The sequence below is a fragment of the Lactuca saligna genome, chromosome 1, assembly GCF_052625555.1.
Source record: "Lactuca saligna cultivar CGN05327 chromosome 1, ASM5262555v1, whole genome shotgun sequence".
Taxonomy (NCBI): domain Eukaryota; kingdom Viridiplantae; phylum Streptophyta; class Magnoliopsida; order Asterales; family Asteraceae; genus Lactuca; species Lactuca saligna.
In genome coordinates, this window is record NC_136417.1 from 3,399,740 (window position 1) to 3,423,874 (window position 24,135).

Consider the following 24,135-nt stretch of genomic DNA (forward strand, 5'->3'; position numbering starts at 1 on the left):
CTTATAATAACGATAAGTATCCTTTTTTTTCTTGTTTGTCATGGGCATTTGAGGATATTTAATTCCTCAGGACCGGTCCTGTTGCAAATATATTTCGTATACACAAGCAAGTTATATATATATATATATATATATATATATATATATATATATATATATATATATATATATATATATATATATGAAGTCGTAAGAAACTATAATAAATTATTAAAAATATTGTATAACTAGGAAAGTGTCACCCCGCGTTCCGAGGGTTAGCCGTTGTTAGTTATGAGTTTTGATGTTCTTAAACTTTCTCTTTGTGAATCGTTGTGATCATGTTTCTGATTTTATGAATGCAAGTATTATCTTTCAAACAAACACATTAATTTGGGTAGTTTATGCATGAAACATGTGTTGCAAAGGGTTTTTATACATAAATGTACAATTCTTAATTGTCAAATCGTTCAATAGCAAGCCTTACACTATATATACTAATAATAATTAACAACATACACATATTTCAACCACATCAATTTGTATGCGACAAAAAATGTAAGGAAAGAGGTAGGCCAAAGCGAAACTCTATATAATTTTGTAATTTCTTTTTGTTTTTCATCATCATTCCCATAATCATTTGATTACATGGCATAGTATCAATTCTTGAATATTAGTGGTGTAAAATAATCTTTTCCAATCGTCACTTAAAAGTAGTCAATATAAACATTCTATAAAAGGATATATTTTGCTGAAAAGGAAAAGAAAAGTGGAGTTATAAACCCAAATACAAACAACCAATTTGATGACAACTATCAATGATCCCTAACATAGTTCTTGCCATGTGGTATATCAAAACTACACAATTGTCAAAAAGTTGCAGGCATTTGTTTAATTGTATAAAGGAAGTTGTTATTATACTAAATCTTATAGAAAGAAATAGTAGGCACTAATTGATAGCTCATCTTTTGAACATAATAAGCCGAACATGTTGAATTCAGCCATTGATAGATCGTGTATGACTTCCATGCCTTTGTAAACCAATTAAACAGATTTAACATATGTGTTTTCACAAATTTTATAATTAAAAAAAATACTTAGTTTTTTAATGTTCAAATAAGTGCAGGGGACTTACAAATCCAGTTAGAAGGGCTCTGAATTCAAGGTTTTCATCTATTTCTTGTTGGGGAGTGTTTTGAAACTATATCACCAATAATAAAATGTTTTTTTATAAACAAACAGATACAATTTGCCATTAAATAAAATTAAAAAAAAATCTAAAGAAAACTAACGTGTAAACCCAAAAATAATAAAAAAGAAGATTATAACCACATATATTATTAATACATTTGAATAACCTATTGCCCGTGTATCTGAATTTGCATTTGGTTGAGGACTCATATCAAGAAGTTATCTTTCCTCAAAAAAAATTCCATTACCTCATAATTATTTAACCTGAAAAGGAAAATACATTAAAAAAATAAAACAAATATTTAACAAACACAAAAAGCTATAAAAATATAACTCACCTCTGAATCAAATATAAATCATAGTTCAAATCTGAACATTATTAAATCAACTGCATTTGATATGATAAAAGAAAAGTCCATACCCAATTTGGAAGCTGGTTAAAGGATAGAAGTATCTATTCATGTAAATAACGCTTTAACTCCTTATTGAACTCGATCAAAGCGATAATCCATTTTTTTATAGGAGTAAATCAAGTACTTTAAATCAAACTCGGGAATCATGATGATTTAGAGTTACTAATTAACAAACTTTATACTGTGTGCGTACGTTTTAATTTAAGGAGGGGTATAACTGTCAATTTCCTTCAAAATCCATGGAAGTATCAAAAAAATTTGTTGATATATCAACGTTCTTTTAAAAATATTGCAAAATAATATGTTAGTTGACTTTACATTTTTTAAATTTAACAAAAATTGTATTATTGTTTTGTGAAATGACATTGTCGCATGAAATAATATTATGCAACTTTACTTACCATTATGTAGTGACAAATAAGTATTTGGTGCTAACCTTACCAATCTTTCAGCATCCTCGACAAATTCACTTAAGTTCTTACAGTGTACACGAAGATGGTCTCCAGTCTCATATCTAAAAATTACACAAAAATAGTTTAATTTGGAATGATATAAGATAAACTATAAACTATACAACCCTATGAAAGTTTGTTGATGTACCTTATCTTTATTCGAATTTAAGATGATCAAATGGTTTAAAGGGTTATGACTTAGGCAAATTCTGAGTTAGTCAAATCCATCTCCTCATATGGATTAACGCCAACTTTTAAATCTTTATAATTTAAAAAACAAATATCGTTTATATAAACTACATATATGAGTGAAAGGAAAACTAACAAATATAGAAGAGATCCACAGTACTCTCTTGGATGGCATAGGCTCCATTTTCCTATTTATCAGATTCCACAATCCTTTGGGTTTCACTTAATCAAAAGCTGTAAAGATAGTGAAACATCGTAGGAATATTGCATACATTAGCTACAATCACAAATATACCTGCTTCTGTCTTTGATTCACTAATTCCACTGTAGACCTCAACATGTGGCTTTTTCTTCTTTCTGTCTTTCCCGATACACCCAAAAACATGGTCTTTTATGACCAGAGACCAAAACAGAATAAGAAAGACCTAAAAACCGAAATCACAAAAAATCATAATTCATCCTATTCGAAGTAAAGTTAAAATTCGAAGCTTAAAACCTAAAAATCAAACCTTTTGGGTATCCTTTGGAATCCCATAACCATTGGAGTACATCAGGAACACCAAAAGATGCAGATACCCCCGTTTTGGCTTATTTTTGGTAAGCAAGGACCCAAAATGGAAATCGGGAAGCCCCTGGCCAAACCAGGCGGTGGAGGGGGAATCAGAGACCAGGAGAAGTAGGTCGAGGTGTCGTTGGCGGTGACGTTTCTGTTCTCTGCGATTCGATGAAAGAGGCGGCCGCAATCGAGACAACACCACCATATAGCGGATACCTTCATGGATAAGGCGGTGATAAGTAGTATCGCCAACTTTACAGATGAGATTGAGAGAGGATAGAGATTGATATTGAGAAGAGGGAACAGTGGAAAGAACTAGAACAAAAATTAAATCAGAGAGAACGATGATGGCATGATTGGATAAAAAATTAGGGCTCACTTGGGTACATACCTTCAAAATCGAAGCCAAGCATGAACTGACCTTCGATTTCTTCCTGTTTTTATTTGAAAGCGTTCAGGGAGAAGTGAAATCAATTTAGGGTTTTTGTTGGCCACCACCAGGAACACCAGCAAAACATAAACTTCAAGCACAGAGGAGCGTGTTGTGATTTAGAGGATCTAAAGCAGCCCTTGTGGCCGATGTAGTTGGAGGTAAATGTCGATGTAGGCGAATCTGTTGAAAGCAGAAATAAAAAGGGAAGAGATAGAGTCATAGAGATAAGGGGTAAGGCGGTGGAGCGGTGGGAACTGGATTATAATGGAAGAAATGAGTATCACCGATTGAAAAAAGAAAAAAAGAAAAAAGAAATTGATGTTGGTCCAATAGAAAAGAACTACTATGGTAAAGGAACTCTAAATTAATATGATTATAAATATGTATTTGTCTAAAAAACTAAGGTTCTTATATAGAAAAAAAGTGGGAGAAAATTAGAATAAAAAAGTTTAGAACAAATGAAATGGAAGGGAAAATATCAGGTGAGTTTTAGAGTTTTATAATCGGATGATTAAAAACTTGATAAATAAACCCAAAAATCAAATGAGAGAGAATATCAAGGATAAATTTGAACTATCTGGAACCTTAAGGTAAAAACAAACTAAAAATCATTTAATTACAAATAAAAAATAAACGGTAGACTCAGATTTAGAAAAATAAAAAATAAAAATCTACTCGAAGATTTTGTGGTTATTTTGAATTAACATTTTTTCCAGCACGTTATTTTATAAGTTTTCATATTTTATTAAATATCATATAATATTTTAATATAATAATTGTAATAAATGTAGTAATAATTAGATATTAATTTCATTAATAAACTTATTTTCTAATTTCAAACTTTTCAAATTAAGGTCTCTTCGTTTCTTTTGTTTATTTATTTAAATTATTTGATTAAATTTAAAAGATAAAAAAAACATTTCAATTTTAATAGTTCGTTATTTTTCTTATTTTCTTATAAATTAATTTTTTTTAAATATTTAAACATTCATATTTAATTTTTTTAAAATAACTAATGTAATATATGAATTTCACAATTAGTATTTGATAGAAATAACTATGAAGTTGAAATTGCAAGTATTAAAAACTTTAGGTGCAAAAAAGATAAGGGTAAAAAGGGTAAAAAAAAAAAAAAGAAGAAAAAAAAGTTCATATAAAGAATTAAAGGAGGGAGGGTGACTCCAACTTAGCTTCCTCGAAAAGAAGGCAACATACTACATAATGCGTTGAACAACATTAAATGAGACCGTATAGTTATACATCTATACAAATCCTTATAATCCGTTTTAAATGTAAGAAATAACAAAGTATTTTCATTTATTTGTACATTATAGCCCTTTATACTTATTTTTTTTTTCATATTACAAAAAATGACATTTGAAAAATCTAGAGTAAATTACTGAAATCGTCCCTATGGTTTGATCAAAATTGCACGTTTGGTCCCTAACTTTTTTTTTGCACTCGGATCGTCCCTGTGGTTTGATTTTGTTGCATTTTTCGTCCCTTACATATATAAAGTTAGGGACCAAAAACATGCATTTTTTACCAAACCATAGGGACGAAAAACGCAACAAAATCAAACCACATGGACGATCCGAGTGCAAAAAAAAAAGTTAGGCACCAGCCACCAAACATGAAATTTTGACCAAACCACAGGGACGATTGCAGTAATTTACTCAAAAATCTACTTAAGTATATACAAAGCAAAATTTACTTAAGTATATACAAAGCAATTTTTAGTAGATTAGATTTTGAAAGTATAATGTCTCATATATTTTTTGAAGTACAATGCTATAATTTGGTAAAACTACGAAAGCGCAATATCTTAATAAAATTTGTTTTTGAAAATACAATGTTGAATTAGAAAAAAATGAAAGTAGGATGTAACAAACAAATATATGAAAATACATTGCTATTTCTTGCATTTAGATATGGTGTTATTATTATTTTTTTCACTGTAATTTGTCGTAGATAATATACATCCAGTGGAGGTTGATCGTGTTCTCATACCTAGTGGATACTAAGGGTGTTAATTCATGGCACAAAACGACAAAAATGCACAACACTAAACGAATTTGGGACCAAATTAACTTTCGATAATTTGTGTTTGTGTCAAGTGTAGTCATGTTCAAAATTCAATACACAATTGACAAGATATCAACATGTGCTTGTCGTGTTTATAGTAATTTATATAATTAGTTGTGAATTAAATAAATTAAAGTTATTATTATTATTATTATTATTATTATTATTATTATTTTATCATTTTCACGTTTTCGATCATGTGCTTTAAATGTGTTTTTAAGTATTTTCGTGAGAATAGGAGTCATAATTCTCAAGTTACACATCAGTAACTATAAGATACCCTTTGGTAGAAGAATCGGGGGGAACAAAACTGGAGTAGACTTAACTGAATTGGACAAACAATTTATATAGTGTTTGGTAATATTGGAACCGGACATAACAAGTTGTTTGAAACACTTTGGTAACAATAGATATAGACAGAACAAGATGTAAAAATGATCATATTATCTTTTTGTAAAAAATATTAATAAAAATTTTATGTAACATACATAACTTCAAAATTAAAATTTTTATTTGATAAATAAATTAAATTTTTCATATTAAAACAAGTTATAATACCAAATAGTTGAAATTGTTTCAAGATTAACAAAGTTCTAAACCAAAATGGTTTCCAATTTGCATAATTTTAAATAAGAAAATAAAAAGCATCAATTGTCTTCTTACAATACAGTCTTTGCAAAAAGTGGTTTGGTAGTTGCGTCCAAGCTATTCCACATCGGTAAGAAATCCATTTTTTTGTAAAATTCAAACAAATTCGCATGATTTATGAAGAAAACAGCTCCATGGTCTTCAACTCTTCATGTATCGTTTTTAAACCTCCCAAGAACTAGGTTGCATCTATATCATAAAGTAGGCATAAACAAAAGCTTGGGAGCAATTTAGTCAAAACTTTAAGGTATACTTGCATCTGTTATTCATTCCTTGCTTGGAAATGATCTAGTCCAAAAGTTGAGTTCTAATTGCATTTGTTATTTATTCCCTTCTTAGGGGTAATTTAGTAAAAAATTTGACGTTTAATTGCATCTGCTATTCGTTCCATGTCATGCACTTCCTAGTGTTATGTCTTTAAGATGATGATGAAAGAAAGTCGTTTGGACAAAAAGAGAGAAGATAAAATATTGAATTATATGGCTAAATAATCAAGAAGGATAAAGGATGGAAAGTGATTATAAGATTTTAGTATTTTTTACAGAAGATAACTTGTAAACAACCAAGAGTTGGAATCCACCATGTATTCGAACATCACAATAATTACAGATTAAACTACCAAATGAAACAAAAAGATTTTATTGCAGGTAATTATAAAGTAATCAAGAAAGAATCAAGTAACAAGTGATATTAAAACACAAAATTATACAACAACAAATGTAAGTAACGATTGATAGAGAGAATGAATACAAACATCGATCAAAAAGTGGTTTTCATTATATAGAGAACTTTAGTCCAGTTGAAATTAATACACATAAGAGATGCGACTAAGGATAGGAGAGAAAGAGATCAAGATATTGTTCAATTGATTGAAGAGATGATGATACTACTGAATCTCAATAAAGAATGATGCCTTGCGATGTTAAGTATAACTAATAATGATGAGATTATCGATTGCTTGAGAGTTCAAATGACACTTAATCTAGAATCAATAATCAAGAATGAGTTTTTGTGTGCAGTTGATTAATTATGAAGATTATAGGAGACAATGGTAGATAACGAGGTAGGCGGAGATGCAAAACGAGACTCGCTCCAAGGGTTATTTTCGTCAGATTTTTTTTGGGCGGAGACGTGTTCTACTGAGTTCCACCTTTTTGGGTGTGACTGTTTTTTGAGTGAATTGTCCCATTGGACTTTATCAAACTTTCAAATTGTTCTTGTTCCAGGTATGCCAAACACCATCTAAAAAACTTAGTGTTGTTTTATTCCACCCAGGTCTATTCACTAAGCAGGGCCTAAAAGACCATGACAAGTTACTCTATTCAAATTCATCTACTTGAGTTGTAATGGTTTGGTAAGACATGCAGAAGATATGATGGATAACTTATTGACATGTGTTCAAATCCTCATACTAGTCAGTCCTCGTTGCCATTTAAAATTCGTTTGTAGTGACTCTAGTGCATGAGACATAGGTGTTGTTTGTTTTTTCTGAGGCAAAATGTCTGCAGTAGAAGAGGTGGACCAACCGTCTGCAGCCTGAAAGAATAAAACTGTTTGTTTTTTAATATCTGCGGGGTATTAGAATAAACTAAAATCTAATTAAACTGATTAAAAAAACTTAAACGATTTTTGTTAGATAATTTTATAACTTTATTATAGATAATTAACAAATGTAGATTAACTTTTATGCATGATTGTATCAAAAATGAAAATAAAATGGTAATAATTATCCTATATATTTAATAATAACCAACAAACTCTTATCGTAAAGTTATATTTAAATATTGTAATTAGGGATAATATAATTTAACACATAACATGAATGGAAATAAACTTTGATTTTAAATGAAAATTATCAAAATTTTTATTTTATTTTTTCAATTAAATCAATTAAAAACTGATCATAAACATTTTTCCCAATAAATGAACAATCATAAAAATTTTCACAAAAAAATATATAAGACAATATTATGAATTTTTTTTTTTAATATCTATATAAACAGCTCCATGAATTATTATTGTAATTAAATATTTATTTATAAATTTTTCACAAATATCATAGTTGTGTTATCAAATCTTTTTTTTAAGTATTGTATTTTTTTTTCAATTTATTTATCATACATAAAGTTGGAATAAATATAAGTTAAAAAAAAACAAAATAAAAATATATGTGTTTTTTTAGGTTAGAATATGTCTGAAGAGGTTTGAAGATTCTGGTCCACATATGCACCAAGAAGAGAACGCACAGACCTTTTTTGGTCTGCAGTCTTAAAAAAAAATAAACATTTGGCGAAGCTTAACGTTTGCATGGCGCAGACAGAAGATGACAAGAAGATCTGCAGCCAAAAACAAACAACACCATAATCTCATGTTTACAGCCGAAGATTACTCGTTGCACAAAATCCGAAACCCTTGTTAGGGAAGTTTTCTTAAAAAAAAAAAAAAAAAAGAAAATCCACGAATCAATGCACTTGAGGGTTTAACGGTTTAACCAACCGTATAACTAACTATTCAATTTAGCCTCTAAATTGTAATCCAATTTTTTCATAGCCCACACGAATTCTTTTTGGAATGGTGGGATCCACTATTGCCACCAAGCCCAAACAAAAACTTCTTCTCCTCTCCATTGTCGATTCTAATTTCTGTGGAGAACTTCAACACCAGTTTCATTGAAACTGGTTCACTGTTGACTCTAATTTCTTGGAGTAGAATTTGAGATGAGGTTTGGTCTCGTGATCACTGTTTCATCAGGTGATAACGACTATGTTCGTCTTTGACAAGGTAAGATTAAACTTATGCTCTTGATATTCGTGTCCAGTGAGTTCCTATTTTATGTTTACGGAGGTAGTTGATTTTTGTTATGTGGCAAATGTGAATACCCCGTCGATGGCGAGTTTCTGATTCGAGTCCTTTTGCTTTGAATTAGTATTAAGAATCAGTAGCATTGTCAATGGCGTTTTGGCGTCTGTTCTCCACCGCCACCAAAAACAAGCAACTGCCGCTGAAAAACTCCGCCGTCGCTAACCCTAACCCTAGTCTATGTTCTATCTCAACCTTCATCACACGTTCTTACTCGACTTCATTTCTAATCACCAAAACCCCCAAATCTCAGAAGAAAAAACGCAAAAAGGAAGAATCCGCGAGAACCAAACACGTCCAGCACGAATCCGAACGTATTCCTCACTTCGAGAAGATCCTCAATCGAGACAATCACTTCCGCTTTGTCACCAAAACCAAGGATTACCTCTTGAAACAACCACAACAAGTCCTCCGCCTAGATGATGCCGGAAAACTCTACCGTGAGCTAGGGTTTCCTCGCGGCCGTAAAGTTCTAAAATTCATCCAGCGCCACCCCCTCATTTTCCAAACCTACCGCCACTCCAATGACAAAATCTGGTTCGGATTCACAGATTTCATGGAGACATTTCTAGAAGAAGAGAAGATGATTATGGATGAAATGGAACATGATCGGATCAATACTGTTAGAAAGCTGCTAATGATGTCTGCAAATAAACGAATTCCTCTAAGCAAGATCTATCACTGTAGATCATTATTCGGGATTCCAGAAGATTTCAGAGATCGTGTGAGAAAATATCCAGAGTATTTCAACACCATTGTTGAAGAAGGTGGAAAGAGAATTCTCGAGCTTGTGAACTGGGATCCAAAACTTGCCATCAGCACATTAGAACAACAGTTCATGGTTGATGAAGATCGAGCCAAGAAAGCTTTTCAATTCAAGATAAAACACGGAAAATCACTGAATTTAGACGAACAAGATGAACGGAAATTGAATCTGTTAAACACTCTTCCTCTGGTTTCGCCTTATTCAGATGGGGCGAGTTTGGATCTTTGGACTTTGGAGGCTGAGAAGTATCGGGTAGGTGTTCTTCATGAGTTCTTGAGCTTGACATTGGAGAAAAGAGCATCGATTCACCACATTGTTGAGTTTAAAGAGGAATTAAGTCTTACTAAGCATACTTATGCAATGCTGTTGAAGCAACCAAGGAGCTTTTATTTGGCAGGAACTGAGATGAATTGGGTTGTGTTCTTGAAGGATGCTTATGGTGAAGATGGTGTCTTAATTCATAAAGATCCACAGGTTTTGTTTAATGAGAAGTTCTGTGAGTTTGCAGACAAACAAGTACTGGAAATTGAGTAGCTTGTGAATCATCCCTTGAATACAACTTGACATTGCTGTTAAATTCAAAAAAGTATGATCCATTTATATGGTTTATGAACAGGCGAAATAGAGATTAATGTTTGTGCTTTTACTATATTATAGACTTAGCATAGTAACATGTAACTATTTACTGTAGTGATTAAACTATTATATTTTTTTGACTGTTAAAAAAATACTTCTTTCTGGTTACTTGGTTTTGATATCAAAGCACAATACATAAGAACATTAAAATAATATAGAAAAAACCATGTGTAGTTTTACCATTTTGTTGTTTTACATAATCAGATGTCCGTTAATCTTTGTTTTTGGTAGTATGAAAAAAAAAAAATTTAACGGAAAATTTGAATACGTTAGAAAATCATGAACATTAATCTATGAAAATCATGAACTTGTATGAAAATTTTGAACAAGTTAGAAAATCATGAACAAAAACACGTTTGAAAAAGAATTTGTTTGAAAATGATTGACGTGTTCGAAAAGATGTACCTTTAATTAATAATAATGTATGTTTTGTATTTTATTAATATAATTTTTTTTGATATATGATAAAAAATCCAGATGCTCAAGACATTATCAAAATAAGAGAAACGATGTCATTGAATAAAACATGTATGTCTATGACATGATGTTTTTATACGAACGAATTAGGCTGGAGGGAATGAGCTTCAATTTACCACACTCAATGAGTGGTATACCATGGAGAGAGGAAAGAGAAAGAATAAAGAGATAGAGAGAGGGAGGATAAGTGAGTGAGAGGAGCGCTCCCTAAGAATGGCCGCACTCCCCTAACCGCATACAGAGGGCGGTGTTCCATATGCCACATAAGCGTCATATCATCTTTATCGTACTCTACTTCCTCTAGTCTTACTTCTGATAACATGAGTTAAAAATCCTACACGATCTTGATCTGAATTACTCCTGATAACAGAAGTTAAAAAATCCTATACAATCTGGATCTATTTGCTGACATTCTTCGCAATCAATGCGCTGGAATTGCATTTTGGCAAGAGATTGTCTCATCCAAACCTAAGAAAGATGTGACCATTCATTCATGGGATCTGAGACTTTTAAAAAATAATGTTTTGTTATTATGGACACTCCACGCTACTCTAATATATTTTAGGTTAGACATCATTACTCTCAACTAATCATTTTTATTAATTAAAGATTTTATTACATTGTTTTCCGAAAGAAACATATTTTTTATTTTTATTTTCTCTAATTCTCTCTCTTATATATATATATATATATATATATATATATATATATATATATATTAACTATTAATTTGAAAGAATAGAAAATGAAAGATTTTTTATTTTCTCTAATTCTCAGTCTTTTCCGTGACAAATAAGTTTTTGGGAAAATATGAAACAAAAAATGAATAACTTTAATAAAATGAAAAAGCATGGAAATTGTGAAATGTGGAGGCATGAGGAGAAATTTGGCTAATAGACACTTTATTGGAGACTAGTTTTGTAGTTTTCATAATCTAATCTAAATTTATAGAGTGGAGTGAGTATTTATTATAAATAGTGTGGAGTGTAAAAATAAAAAAACCCAAAATAAAAAACCTTTTCTATTTCTTGTTTGATAATGTTTCACATGAATGATTATCGAAAAAAGCATAGAAAATCATTACTAGGCTTCTTGGTCGACGATATAAATTATATAGGAAACTTTATTATGTAGTGGAAACCTTCAATAAATAAAAATAGGACACTATATAAATCATGATTATATAATTGTTTTATTTCCTTTAATTGGTGTTATTATATAACGATTTTATTTCCTTTAATTGGTGTTATTTATTAGCAACTTCTTCAATGATTATATAATTGTTTTATTTCTTTTATATAAATCACTGTTTAATTTAACAAGTCATAATGAATGTGTACAACTTACAACGATTTCCCTTGCAAACTTTTTTTTAAAAATCTAGGAATAGATAGCTACTTTTAGACCAATGACATCTCATGTAAAAGATTAATCTACAAAGGAGTCGACATCGAATAAAGAAGTAGATACAAATTCCTAAATCTTTGATACTATTGTTTTCTTCTTTACCATTTGCTTAGATCAAGTTAGTAGTTACCCGTTGTTTCTTGGCATTTATGTCATATTCCCTGCTGGCCAAATTATAGGTAAGAATGGATATGAGTCTGCATAACTTTGTCATTAAGCCCGAATTTCCACTACTTGTGACTTCAACATTTCATACCACATGTTGCAGATCATTCCCTTAAATTACTTTCGAGATCTCTTATTGACCGGATGACTTTTGTTATTTTAATAATTTCTCAGTCGAGATATTTGAAAACAATATATGTATATCCCAGTACATCCCAGAAAGTTTTGATAACCACTCACTTAGTTAAGAAATATAGAATGTGGATTGATATCAATATACGCCCTTACATATACTAAAAGGAAGTGTCTTCAATAAATTTTATAATGTTCGAAAATTTTGAACTATCTTTCACTAAAAAGTGCTTTGAAAACCATAACTGTGTCCGAATTTTTTTAAAATGTAATTTTCAAAGTATTTATATGATAAATTACATTTTTGGAAATCTTACTTAGTTTGAAAAATCAAATATGACATTTTTTCGAAGATGCTTTGTGTCAGAAGTTCAGATTTTAGAAACCATATTCCGTTTCAAAAATCATTATTTTCAAACTCTAATTAAAAGTTTGATTTTTGAACCTATGGTAATCAATCATTTTCTCAAATTATATTGAAGAGATAATTGAGGTTTTTATTGATAATTTCACTCTGTATCACAATTGTTTTCAAGAGTGTTTGAAAATTTTGACAAAAATTTAGAGAGGTGTATTAAGATAAGTATCGTTTAAATTATGAAAAATATCATTTTATGGTGCAACAAAGTCGATCACACTATCTCTTCAAAAGGTTTTAAGAAAGACAAGTTCAAAATTGATGTCATTAAATCTGTCTTATCCTAATACTATATGCCAGCTGTGGTTTTTTTTCTTGGCCATGCAAATTCATATAACTGCTTTATCAAATATTTCTCAAAGATCACTCGATCGATGTATAACTACTACAAAAAAAATGTCGAAAATTACTTAATAAAGCATGCAAGAAGGCCTTTGAGGTATTGAAGGAACTGTTGGTCACCACACCAATAATTTAACCATCAAATTGGGACTTACAGTTTGAAATAATATGTGATGCTAGCAATCATGCGGTGGGAAAGGTGTTGGGACAAATAAAGGATCGGGTCCCACAACTCATTTATTATGCACTAAAGACCATAGACCATGCCCAACATAATTATCCTACCATAGAGGAAGAACTTGTAGCCATTGTGTTTGCCATGGAAAAGTTTAAGCAATATTTGTTAGGTGCTAAAATCGTGGTATTTTTTTTGATATGTAGCTTTGAAGTAACTAATAACCAAGAATGATACAAAGCTGAGATTGATTTGATGGTACTCTTGCTCCGAGAATTTAACATTGAAATTAGAGACAAAAGTGACAAGCAAAACTTAGTGGCAAACCATTTGAGCAGAAATATCAATAATGAAGAATCGATACCCTTAAAAGTCTCCTTTTCAGATGAAAACCACTTTGCTACTCAAACAATAATTACATAACATCTTGATTTAGTCAACTACTTGGTGACTAGAGACTTCCCTCCTAAATTCATACAAACTCAAATGATAAGATGATGAAAGAAACGAGAAAATATATGTGACTATGTGAGACGAATCATGCATTTTGAAACATTGCTCTAATCAAGTTTTGAGAAGATGCATTAATCTTAGTGAGGTACCTTCAATATTTAATTGATGTCATACCAAGGTTTATGGCAGACACTTTTGTCCAAATGAAACCATGTACAAAGTACTTGACTCGTGATTCTTTTGGACGGACATATTTTTTGATGCCTACATGTTTTGCAAAGCATGTATGCGGTGCGGTTTAAAAAGTGATTTCATAATTAAAAACAATAAATTGTAATGCATATTGTAGTTTGAAGAAAATAAAAACCATAAATACGAAATTTTCAAACTGCATATACGGTTAGATGTGATCACTTTATACAGAACACTCTTAGTAAAAACTTAATAAAATATATTGAATCAGAAAGTCGAAATAAAAGGGTAAAATCTAAAAAAAAAAATTATAAGAGAAATAAACTGTTAGAAAATTACAAAATTAAAGGTTTTATTGATAGTATTCGGAATAAAAAAAAAAAACAATTGTTTTTCTCGATATAACAGGGACAAGGTTAAAGTAGTAAAAATGTCGTTCATCTACGTTACATATACTCGGCCCCCATTGACACAACACATTTTCCGATATGGCCGCCACGGTTGCCACCGCCGAGGCTGACGACACCGAGCGTCCTGCTATCCGGTTGGATTCGGTCCCAGTTGTTGATCTCCGCCTCCTCTCCCAGTCAGAACTCTACACTCTCTCCATATCGTCGGACTCCTCATTCGATCCCAACCGCTGCGACGAGGTCGTTATCCCCAAAATTAACCGCGCCGTTTTCAATGAATCCGCCGGTAGCCGTAAACAGACCTACTCTCGTCTCCGTCTTGCCTCGGCGGAGTCCTCCTCCACAACCACCAAGACCACCACCCTTCACCGACGCACACCTCACCTCCGGGCGTCTCATGCGCACCCTTCCAACAACATTAATGACCCAGAGCAAGCGGAAAACTCTCAAATCATCCGTATGTTGAAACAACTCTGCAAGTCAGACCCGAATTTCCAGGATGTAGATCAGATGGAAGCCGAAAACAACAGCAATTCCGTTGTGCCTGAATTTTTGAGTACTGAAAACCTAGGGATAAAGAGAAAACGAGGGAGACCGCGGAAGCATGAGAATGTGGTATTTCTTCGTCCCCCAACCGCCAAGAGAATTCGGCATAATACGGTTAAGAAAGTCGTTGTATATGATAATGAGATGGATAGAGAAATAGTAAATGATAGTGGTGTACCAGTCAATATGGCTACACTTGCCGGACTAGACGATCCCTACGGCCCGGAGATTAGGAGGAGGACGATGGGAATGTCGACGGAGGATGACTTGTTAGGGTTTCTGAGAGGTATGAATGGACAGTGGGGGAGTAGGAGGAGGAAGAGGAGGGTTGTGGATGCAAGGGAATTCGGTGATGTTTTGCCCAAGGGCTGGAAGCTGAGTCTCTGCATCAAAAAGAAAGAAGGCCGTGTTTGGTTATTCTGTCGACGCTACTTAAGGTTTTGGTTTCTCCCTTGCTTTTAGGCTATATATGATACACTTGTTGATGATCTTGTGTATACTGAAAATTAATCAATGCTGCCAACTGTTCCATTAAGTAAATGCGGATATAGATGTATCATTTCAAACAACTATATTGTAATTTCAGAAAGAAATCATTTGGTTGATGAACCAATAATGGGAGATAGAACTTACTGCATGCATTGCATTTCACTTCTTCTAGTTGATTAGGTGATAAAAACTGAGAAACAGGGGGTGGGGGGTTGCAACCATGGAATGATTTGGGTTAATTACTCACAATTGAGACTCCAATGGCAACATTGCTAACATCCTAATCAAATTCTCACTCTGTACACAACTTTAACTTGATAGATTGAGAACAGTCCTAATCAAGTTGAGTCATGCCATTAATCTTTGAAAACCTGTTATCAAGTTTAGGTTAAGACATATAGAATGGAGACATATGTTGCAGATAATCAAATTGGTTTCATTTTAGGGAGATCGTTCACAGAGCCTATTTTGTGGAGTGAAAGTTGGTGGGACATTTGGGAGAAAAGGGCATAGGATCTATGCACAGTTTTCTCGTTCTTTAGATTTTTTGAGTTCTTGACAAGACAAATGTACTTAAAATTATTTTAATACACTTAAAATAACATTTACTAGATGTTCTTGTTACCATCATCTATCATATGAACACAAAACTCAATTATTAGCTTGTTACATTTAGATCAACTTTGTGAATGTAATGTCTTCATGGTTCTCACATAATTTACTTACCTTGATTTCAGTCCTAGTGGTCGGCAGTTTGAGTCATGCAGAGAAATATCCGCATACTTGACCTCTGTTGTTAAACAAGAAAACTCGGAGAAACAAAGTCATGTGAACATTAACACTTCTGATAATTTTGCTTTGGAAGGAGCTTCTGTGAATGTAAGTTGTTATTTACAAGTGTTCTAATTTCCCTTTTCGATTCCTCCCTTTTCCTAGTTGGTTTATGTTGTTGTTTATGACAGGCTATGGATCTTGTTATACAACAAGACATCAAAACAGATGGCCCTGTTGACAATCCATCATCATCTTCATCACCACCAACACCAGCAGCAGCAGCGCCACCTGTACCTACAAAATGTGAGGAGCAAGTCACCATTGATGAAATGGAGGTACAAGTAGAAGACCCTTTCAAGTGCCTAAAATGCTCAATGACTTTTGAGGGGGAAAATGATCTATTGGTCCACCAGGTGGAAGCTCATGACACCAAAAGATCTGAACTTGTTACACCAGTTAATGAGCATATTGAATGCAATGTGGAAAATGAAATAGAGAAAGTTGAACCATCACTTCCTCCAGCTACAGAATTGGATTGTGATCCTAATTTGATGACTGATGCTACTAACAATAAGTCTCTAGCATCAGTTTCTTCTGGAGTCAATGTTGTAGTTGAGACTCATGATGCACATTCTAATGACAACCTTGAACCTGTTTCTCATGACCTTAACATTGTGTCTCCTAGCAAACAGGATGGAAATAGTAATGTAGATAGAGGTGTCTCTATTGAAGAATCCTGTCATAACTCAGGTGAAAAGAGTATTACGAATGATGAAGTTTCTCAAACAGATCAAGATCAAGATCCTGATGTTTCTGTTTCTGTTTCTCAATCTGAACTATTAGGCGATGAAACCGAAACCCCCCTGTCCATTAATGAAAACACCAGAAACACTGAAACTTTAGGCGAATCCCATGTTAATCCTGTTGACAATAAGTCAGATTCCAATCTTGATCTGGGTGTAAATTCGGAAAGCTTTATGCTTTCTTCATTTCCAAATGAGCAAGTGGGCAATCAAGATTCAGTTTCTGATCAGCCAATCAATCAAGATTCAGTTTCTGATCATGCAATGAATCAAGATCCAGTTTCTGAAACCGGGGTTACATTTGTTGATTCCATTCCTGACCAATCAGATTCCATCCCTGAACAGATGGGCAGTAAAGATCATGTTGGTACAACTGCTAGTATTGAATTGCCCAATCCTGGAGTAAAAACAATTGAAGAAAACTGTTTTGGTGCAAAAATGGATATAGATATTGACATTAAGTCTGATGACGTGGCGACTGAAAAGGAGAAATCTGTTGGTGAGTCATCATCTGTTTTTTTCCTTGGTCGTTTTGGGCTGGATAAAGATGGTGCAACTGTAGTCAAGAAGCTTTCTACTAAAACAAACCGTGATCCAGTTAAAGTTGTCAATAGTGAAACCCTAATATCTCCCCAAAAACAAGACTCTCCATCTGTTCATAACCTTGCTCCTGACACATTCAATAATGTAAATAAACTCTCATCTGGTTTATCAAGTTCTGGACTTGATGGGCAATTTGATTTCAGGACAAATGATTTTGGCAGCTTTGGTCCATCCCTGTCACCATGGCAGGAGGAAGAGTGTGAAAATAAAAATCTTGGAAATGATGTTTCTTTTCCTACTATGGAGGAACCCCAAATTCCTTCAAATAAACAAGAGGAAGATAAATTAGACGACTTCCATACTTTTAGGAACAATGAAGCAAAAGGTAACGAATCAGTTACATCTTTGGGAAGCAATCTTGAATTCTGCTCACTTATTCCATCTGAAAATGATCAAGAATTCGGTTTTCAAGATTGTTTGTATGAAAGAGCCATGGAGGAATGTAAACAGGAAGAGAGTTCAGAAAGGGGATTACTTGATCATTTCTCCATTGCTGACACATCAGATGATATTTTTGAGAATAAGATGTATTCTACATCGTTAGGTGGGCTGAAATTTGATGAAGACAGAGATATTAGCAGCAATGAGTTGAGTCTTGCTTTTGGGAACCCTCATGAGCTGTATCCAGATTCCCTTAGAGTTGAACAGAAGAAAGATCTTGTAGCTCCATCTAAGATGGATGAAACTTTTGGTGTCCATACTAATTTGAGTATGGTTAACAATAGCATGGTGGATGATCTGAAAGGGGGAAGAGGCTTATTTAACCTTGGTTGTAATGATAAAAGTAGTAGCTTTCAAAATCAGGGTAACACTGTTTACCCTGGTAGAGCATGGGAGGATCTGAAAAATTCAGGAAACAAGTTTACTAGTAGTGGTTTTGGAAGCCAGAGTCATACAGAAGTTGTAGCTGGTGGTGGTATGTGGAAAAGTGGTGATGGAAATCAAAATCAAAATCAAAATCAAAATCAACAAATGAGAAGTGGTTTATCCAACTCTTCCTCACATGCCCAGATACCATACCCTAGCTCTTTTCACTCCTTCAATATAATGTCGGAAAAGGTACATTACTTTTATGCCATCTGAAATTAAAAAACTTGGCTACAAATGAAACGGACTAAATGGGCTAAATTGATTTAACAAAAGAAAAAGTTAGGTTACTATTTTAGCTAGAATAAATATATAAAAGTACATTGCGATATGTTGGCTTTAACCTTAAAAAGTAGACATATTTTTGTAACAAGAAGTTGATGTTTGATTGAATGACAGGCAGGAGATGGAGAGTTTAGATTGGATGAAAGGTACAAATACAATGAAGGTTTTGATGCGAGTGGGTTGAGAATGAGATCTACTACTACTACTACTACTAGTAATAGTAATAGTAATAGTAATAGCAGACCTGAGCCTTTGGAATTCAGTTTCTTAACTGCAGGTAGATCACAACACAATCCACATGCACATGCACATGCACTTGAAAGGAGGGATTCAAGGGGGGCGTATCCAATTCCATACAATGTGAATGTGAATGTGGAGATGCCAATGGAGCAACAGTTTGATTCCTCCTCATTTTGGCTTGGAAAAAACACCACCATGAATATGATGCCAAATACAAATACATCTGGAAGTGGAAGTGGAAGGAATCATCATCAGCAGATTACAAGTGTATGTGCATGGTGTAGAAATGAATTCCATCTCCAGCAGCTTCATTCTGTTTCTGGAACACAAGATGGAATTGGTTCTTTGTGTCCATCTTGCACTGCAAGCATGTCAGGACATGTCAACCTGTTATAGAACTGTTTTTTTTCACTTCCTAAACAACGTAAAGGTAACTTCTAGACATTTTGTGGAAATTATTATTAGTATTGCACTTTGAAAATTTTACCCAATTACAACATTTCATTTTTGACGCTTTATACTTTTGAGCTTTTTCTTATTAAGGCATTGTACTTTGAGAATTTTTCCCGTTATAGCATTGCATGCTCAATTTCTTTTCTTGGTGAGACTATACTTAAAAAAAGTTAACACAATTTAAAAATCTCATTCAAACACAAACTTTATTGGTTGATTTAGAGGTGGCATTTCTTTAAGCAAATGAGTCACTAATTGTAGCATTTCTTATATTCAACCTTTACAGGTTAATTTAGAGGGATGTTTCTGCTTCAACTAATTATCAGCAGTTGATGGATTTTGCTCAATTCTGGTATATGCTTCTTGAAAGCTGGTTCTAATGTGTAGTTATTTCAAACATTCTTAGACTTTTATCAAATGGTTCTCTTTGCAAAGACACAAGTTAGTATTAGTAAAAGCTTCACATTTTCATCTTCTTCTATATTGTGAGGATAAATGGTGGAATTGGGGTTTTATTTATTTGATTTAAGGATAAATAGGACATCACGAAAAGAAAAGATGGGGAACCAACCAGTCTTTTTTTTTTTCTTTCCAAGATATGTTTTATTTAGAACTTTAGTAAGGTTAGTTTGGTTTTGATTGTAGGGTTCAAGTTCTTTATGTTGAAATTTGATTTTTAAATTGAAAATTAAAATTTAATTGAGTGCTCAGTTTTTGCCACAAACTCACTGAATTTTCTATTACTTGTTCATTAAATTTTTTTGAAATTAGAACAAGTGGTAATAACAAACTCTTATACCAGATTCTGTATAATTTATAAATGATATCAATTTAAAAGTTGAATGTTTTTTTCTTTATGTTATCAAAAAACATTAACTACTTGAAAAAAACGGCCAAAAAACTGATGGGGGTTAATACAAACCTACCTGTTTAGATTTATACTAAAAACTAAAAAAATATATCACAAATATACTAAAAACTAAAAAAATATATCACAAAAGCCTAATATGAAGGTGTTTGAGATTACTTTTTGAGTTTAATTTTTTTTTTTTGTGAAAGCTCTTTTTGAGTTAAGCTTTTGAAGAGACAAAAAAGCCAAAAGTTGTTTTTAAAAAATGTTTGGGTTGCATTTCTTGACTTTTGAGCTTGAAAATCCTACTGGCTTGCTCACTTTTGGTTTCAAACTACACGATTTCACAGAAATGTCTAGGTTTTATGATGATCAATAGCTTTGACAATTGGAGCTCTACGAATCACTAAGAATCAATGAAGGAAAGCTTCAAACAATCAGTAGAGAATCGGCTGAGTTGTAGTATCTGTCGTACAACCTGTCGGTGTCTATTTTTTTTGTATGGAAGAACATTTTCATCGGCTCGCTCTATCATCGAGGCCAAATTGATTATAATCAGAGAAGGAGAAACCCCAAAAAGTCTTTGTGTCCTGTGATTAACGGATGTAAGCTTTCATTGAAAAGGGAAAATAGAAAGTTCTAACCATATCACTAAACAATTGATTTTTGAATGTTTGCTCGAAAATTAGAACAAAATCGATACTAATTTGAAGTTGTAAGTACAAAATTAATCAAACAACAAGAACGAGTCAACTGTAATACTCAAAAGGGGATTGAAATAGAAGATGTTTGATGTTTCAATGGAAGAAGATGAAATTCCAAGAAGCTATTTTTGTTGCCCACCAGGTGTTTGATAAAATGCTCAAAACAGTTTTCATCTTGTTGCAATCTTATTGTTCAAGATAATGTAGTTTGCTTAGTTTGGATGCTCCTTGTGCACACCAACAACGTGTTGGTGTGCTATTTCCTTTCCTTCCTTGTTAAATATTGCTTCATAGCTTAAGCTTCATCTCGTGGCTTGTTCTTTTGTATGACTTCTTCTTCTACAAGTTTGAGTAATATTTGTCTGTGCTCGTTCAGAAGCTTCCATTGTTGCCCAAATGGTGAAGTGGGAAGTAAGGGGATTAGCCGTATGATTTCACACATCAAAAGACATCATCTACTTACTGAAGATTGTAAATGTGTTTTACGTGAAGCTCTATCTAGTGATGTTGGTTTATTTATGACAGTGGAAGAAACTTTGAAGGCCTTGGTTAATAGATATGTGGGAAGTGTATGACTTTGCATGCTCTTAGCCGTTATTGTCATCACCCGGATGGTCGTGTGATTTTTGTTACAGGGGCAGACGGCTCGAGTTGGTACATTGTCGGTATTTTAAATCCGTCTACTAAAGAGCCGGTGACAAATGCTCTTGGAGGTTTGGTTTTGATGTTGGGCTCCTTGATCGTGTTTTTAAAGCGCATATCACTACTGTCAAGAGTATCCCCCATAGTTGCCGCCTTGCTTTCTCTCAAGCTTTGAAAATTGCTCTTTATAAGGTGATTGCCCAACCTGACCCGATTGATGCATGAATTTGTTTGTTACTTCTTCGCTGCACACTGCAGTTGTTTAGGCCCAAAAATAGACAAGAATGTAGGTCTGAGAATAGAAAATCCTTACAACAAAGCTCCATCCTGAAGTTCGTGGATACATGGGAGAAAGATGATGGTATCAGGAAGTTAGTTCAAAATATGTTGAACAATCTCGATGTTGGGGCCATGGGTCAGGGTGGAGGCATCCTTCAGAAGGAGTCTACATCAAGTAACACCAAAATCAGGCAATGTCTTCGTAAGGTTGCATATAGACATTTTACCGCAACTGTGAAAGTATTATGCTCATCGGATGTTGCGCCATATAATGGTGATACTATTAAAGCTTTGGAGGACAAACACCCTTTCAGGTCACCCCCATCCATGTCGAGCCCCATACTTTCTGAACCTCCCCTTGTAGCAGACTTTGACTGTGTATTTGGTTGCATCAAATCTTTCCCTAAAGGAACTTCTTGCAGGAGAGATGGCTTGAGGGCTCAACACTTATTGGATGCCATTTGTGGAGAAGGGTCTGTTATAGCCACAGATCTCATACGTGCTATCACTTCAGTGGTTAATTTATGGTTAGCGGGAAGATGTCCGACCATTTTGGCAGAGTTTGTTGCATTCGCTCCGCTTACGCCTTTGCTTAAACCCGACAACGGGATCTGTCCAATTGCAGTAGGCACTATATGTAGACGCCTGGTTTCCAAGGTTGCCATGAAAGGTGTGGGTAAAGAAATGGCCAAGTACCTTAATGTTTTTCAGTTCGGGGTTGGTAAGTCCGGGGGTGTTGAGGCTGTTTTACAATGCTAATAGGGTGTTAAGTGAACACCATGCTGATGGGTCTCTTGTAATGTTGATAATGGATTTCTCGAATGCCTTTAATCTGGTGGATAGATCAACATTGCTCCACGAGGTTAAGAGAACGTACCCTTTTATTTCTTTGTGGGTGAATTTCTTGTACGGGCAAGCAACGAGACTTTATATTGGAGACCAACATATATGGTCTGCCACTGGGGTGCAACAAGGCGACCCCTTGGGCCCTCTTCTTTTTGCCCTTGTTTTGCACCCTCTTGTGCACAAGATTAGAGAGAATTGTAAGCTCCTTCTCCATTCTTGGTATCTGGATGATGGGACTGCCATTAGGGATTCAGAAGAGGTAGCTAGAGTGTTGAACATTATTCGGTTGAATGGTCCAGGCTTGGGTCTTGAGTTGAATATCAAGAAAACGGAGATTTTTTGGTCCTCTTGTGATGGTAGGAAGCTTCGTGTCGATTTATTAGCAGATATACATGGTTTATTAGCAGGCTGACCATGAAGAGAGCGGTTAATGTTGTTGATTTGATGGGTTTTATTCCACAACTACGTGGCCCACAGAGCGAGCCCCTTTTGCTTCGATCATATATGAGCATTGCAAAACTTTTCTTTGGTTTAAGGACATGCAAGTCGGTGCACATAGAAGAGGCAACTTTGTTCTTTGACAAAGGATTGCGCAGGTTAATGAGGATATGGTGGTATATAGAGGCCTCTTCTTTGGAGACATTTAGTGGCGTCTGGCTTCCAAACCTATTCGTTTCGGTAGTTCGGGTTTGTACTCGGCATACGAGGTTTCCTTTTATGCATTTGTAGCCTCGATGACTCAATCTTGGCCATTATAAGACCACATCTTACATGACAGTGGTATATGTGGTATGAACTCCGATTACCTATGTGCTATGACTCGTCTTCGCGATACGATTATGGGATTCGACTGTAGCAGTTTCACTAATAAGGACACCACCCCCTAAATCCTAAAAAGCATCGTCGTGTGCCATTTTTAGCAAAATCATCAAAGATATGGAAGTCGACTTCGACATGATTGTTATACAGAAATTAGTTTTTGAGTGTCTCTGTGCACCTCATGCCCATGATTTTCTGCTACTATCTCTATTGATGGTCTTGGCCAACATATGTCTCATGTGGAATACTAAACTATCATTCGTTACCGACTCATGACTCCTCTATTCCCAATTGACGGGATATGCCCAGTTTGCCGCAAGGCATGTTTGGATACCTTTGGGGAACATGCAGTTCATTGTAGATAGCTCCCTGGTTTCAAGTACAGACATGATGTGGTTAGATATGTGCTCTTTGATGCTTGTCGGCGTGCTCGTATTTCTGCGAAGAAAGAAGCATCAGTGAACTTTTTGACGGACCCGCAGGATGGAAGATCTACACTTAGATCGTTTGACATTTTGGTTTTTGGATGAATAGGAGGAAAGCACGTGTGTGTGGAT

At 33.9% G+C, this 24,135-nt stretch overlaps 3 protein-coding genes across 11 annotated transcripts; 2 read left to right on the top strand and 1 right to left on the bottom strand.

The window, feature by feature from the left end:
- Positions 1-615: 615 nt before the first annotated feature.
- On the bottom strand, positions 616-3,567 carry LOC145030337 (uncharacterized). 8 transcript variants are annotated; one of them, XR_013676606.1, is made up of 8 exons: positions 3,172-3,567; positions 2,734-3,095; positions 2,520-2,649; positions 2,361-2,412; positions 2,020-2,097; positions 1,338-1,434; positions 1,115-1,180; positions 616-1,010 (listed from the first exon to the last, which is right to left on the bottom strand). XR_013676606.1 is itself a non-coding variant. In XM_078978830.1 (7 exons), the coding sequence occupies exons 1-6, from the start codon at positions 3,191-3,193 to the stop codon at positions 1,377-1,379; spliced, it is 702 nt and encodes a 233-aa protein (XP_078834956.1). In that variant the 5' UTR covers positions 3,194-3,567; the 3' UTR covers positions 1,040-1,180; positions 1,338-1,376. The 8 variants fall into 8 exon arrangements, 4 of the variants coding, with proteins under 4 accessions (XP_078834956.1, XP_078835030.1, XP_078834858.1 ...); XR_013676604.1 differs by having other exon boundaries at positions 1,327-1,434; XM_078978830.1 differs by lacking the exon at positions 616-1,010 and having other exon boundaries at positions 1,040-1,180.
- A 4,955-nt stretch (positions 3,568-8,522) lies between these two features.
- Positions 8,523-10,217, top strand: LOC145030656 (Ubiquitin carboxyl-terminal hydrolase family protein). 2 transcript variants are annotated; one of them, XM_078979082.1, is made up of 2 exons: positions 8,523-8,727; positions 8,873-10,217. In XM_078979082.1, exon 2 carries the CDS (start codon positions 8,897-8,899, stop codon positions 10,103-10,105), a length of 1,209 nt encoding a protein of 402 aa, XP_078835208.1. In that variant the 5' UTR covers positions 8,523-8,727; positions 8,873-8,896; the 3' UTR covers positions 10,106-10,217. The 2 variants fall into 2 exon arrangements, with proteins under 2 accessions (XP_078835208.1, XP_078835270.1); XM_078979144.1 differs by having other exon boundaries at positions 8,886-10,217.
- A 4,196-nt stretch (positions 10,218-14,413) lies between these two features.
- On the top strand, positions 14,414-20,141 carry LOC145030796 (uncharacterized). Its single transcript, XM_078979253.1, has 5 exons — positions 14,414-15,361; positions 16,151-16,292; positions 16,376-18,652; positions 18,860-19,415; positions 19,725-20,141. The coding sequence occupies exons 1-4, from the start codon at positions 14,457-14,459 to the stop codon at positions 19,379-19,381; spliced, it is 3,846 nt and encodes a 1,281-aa protein (XP_078835379.1). The 5' UTR covers positions 14,414-14,456; the 3' UTR covers positions 19,382-19,415; positions 19,725-20,141.
- Positions 20,142-24,135: the final 3,994 nt, after the last annotated feature.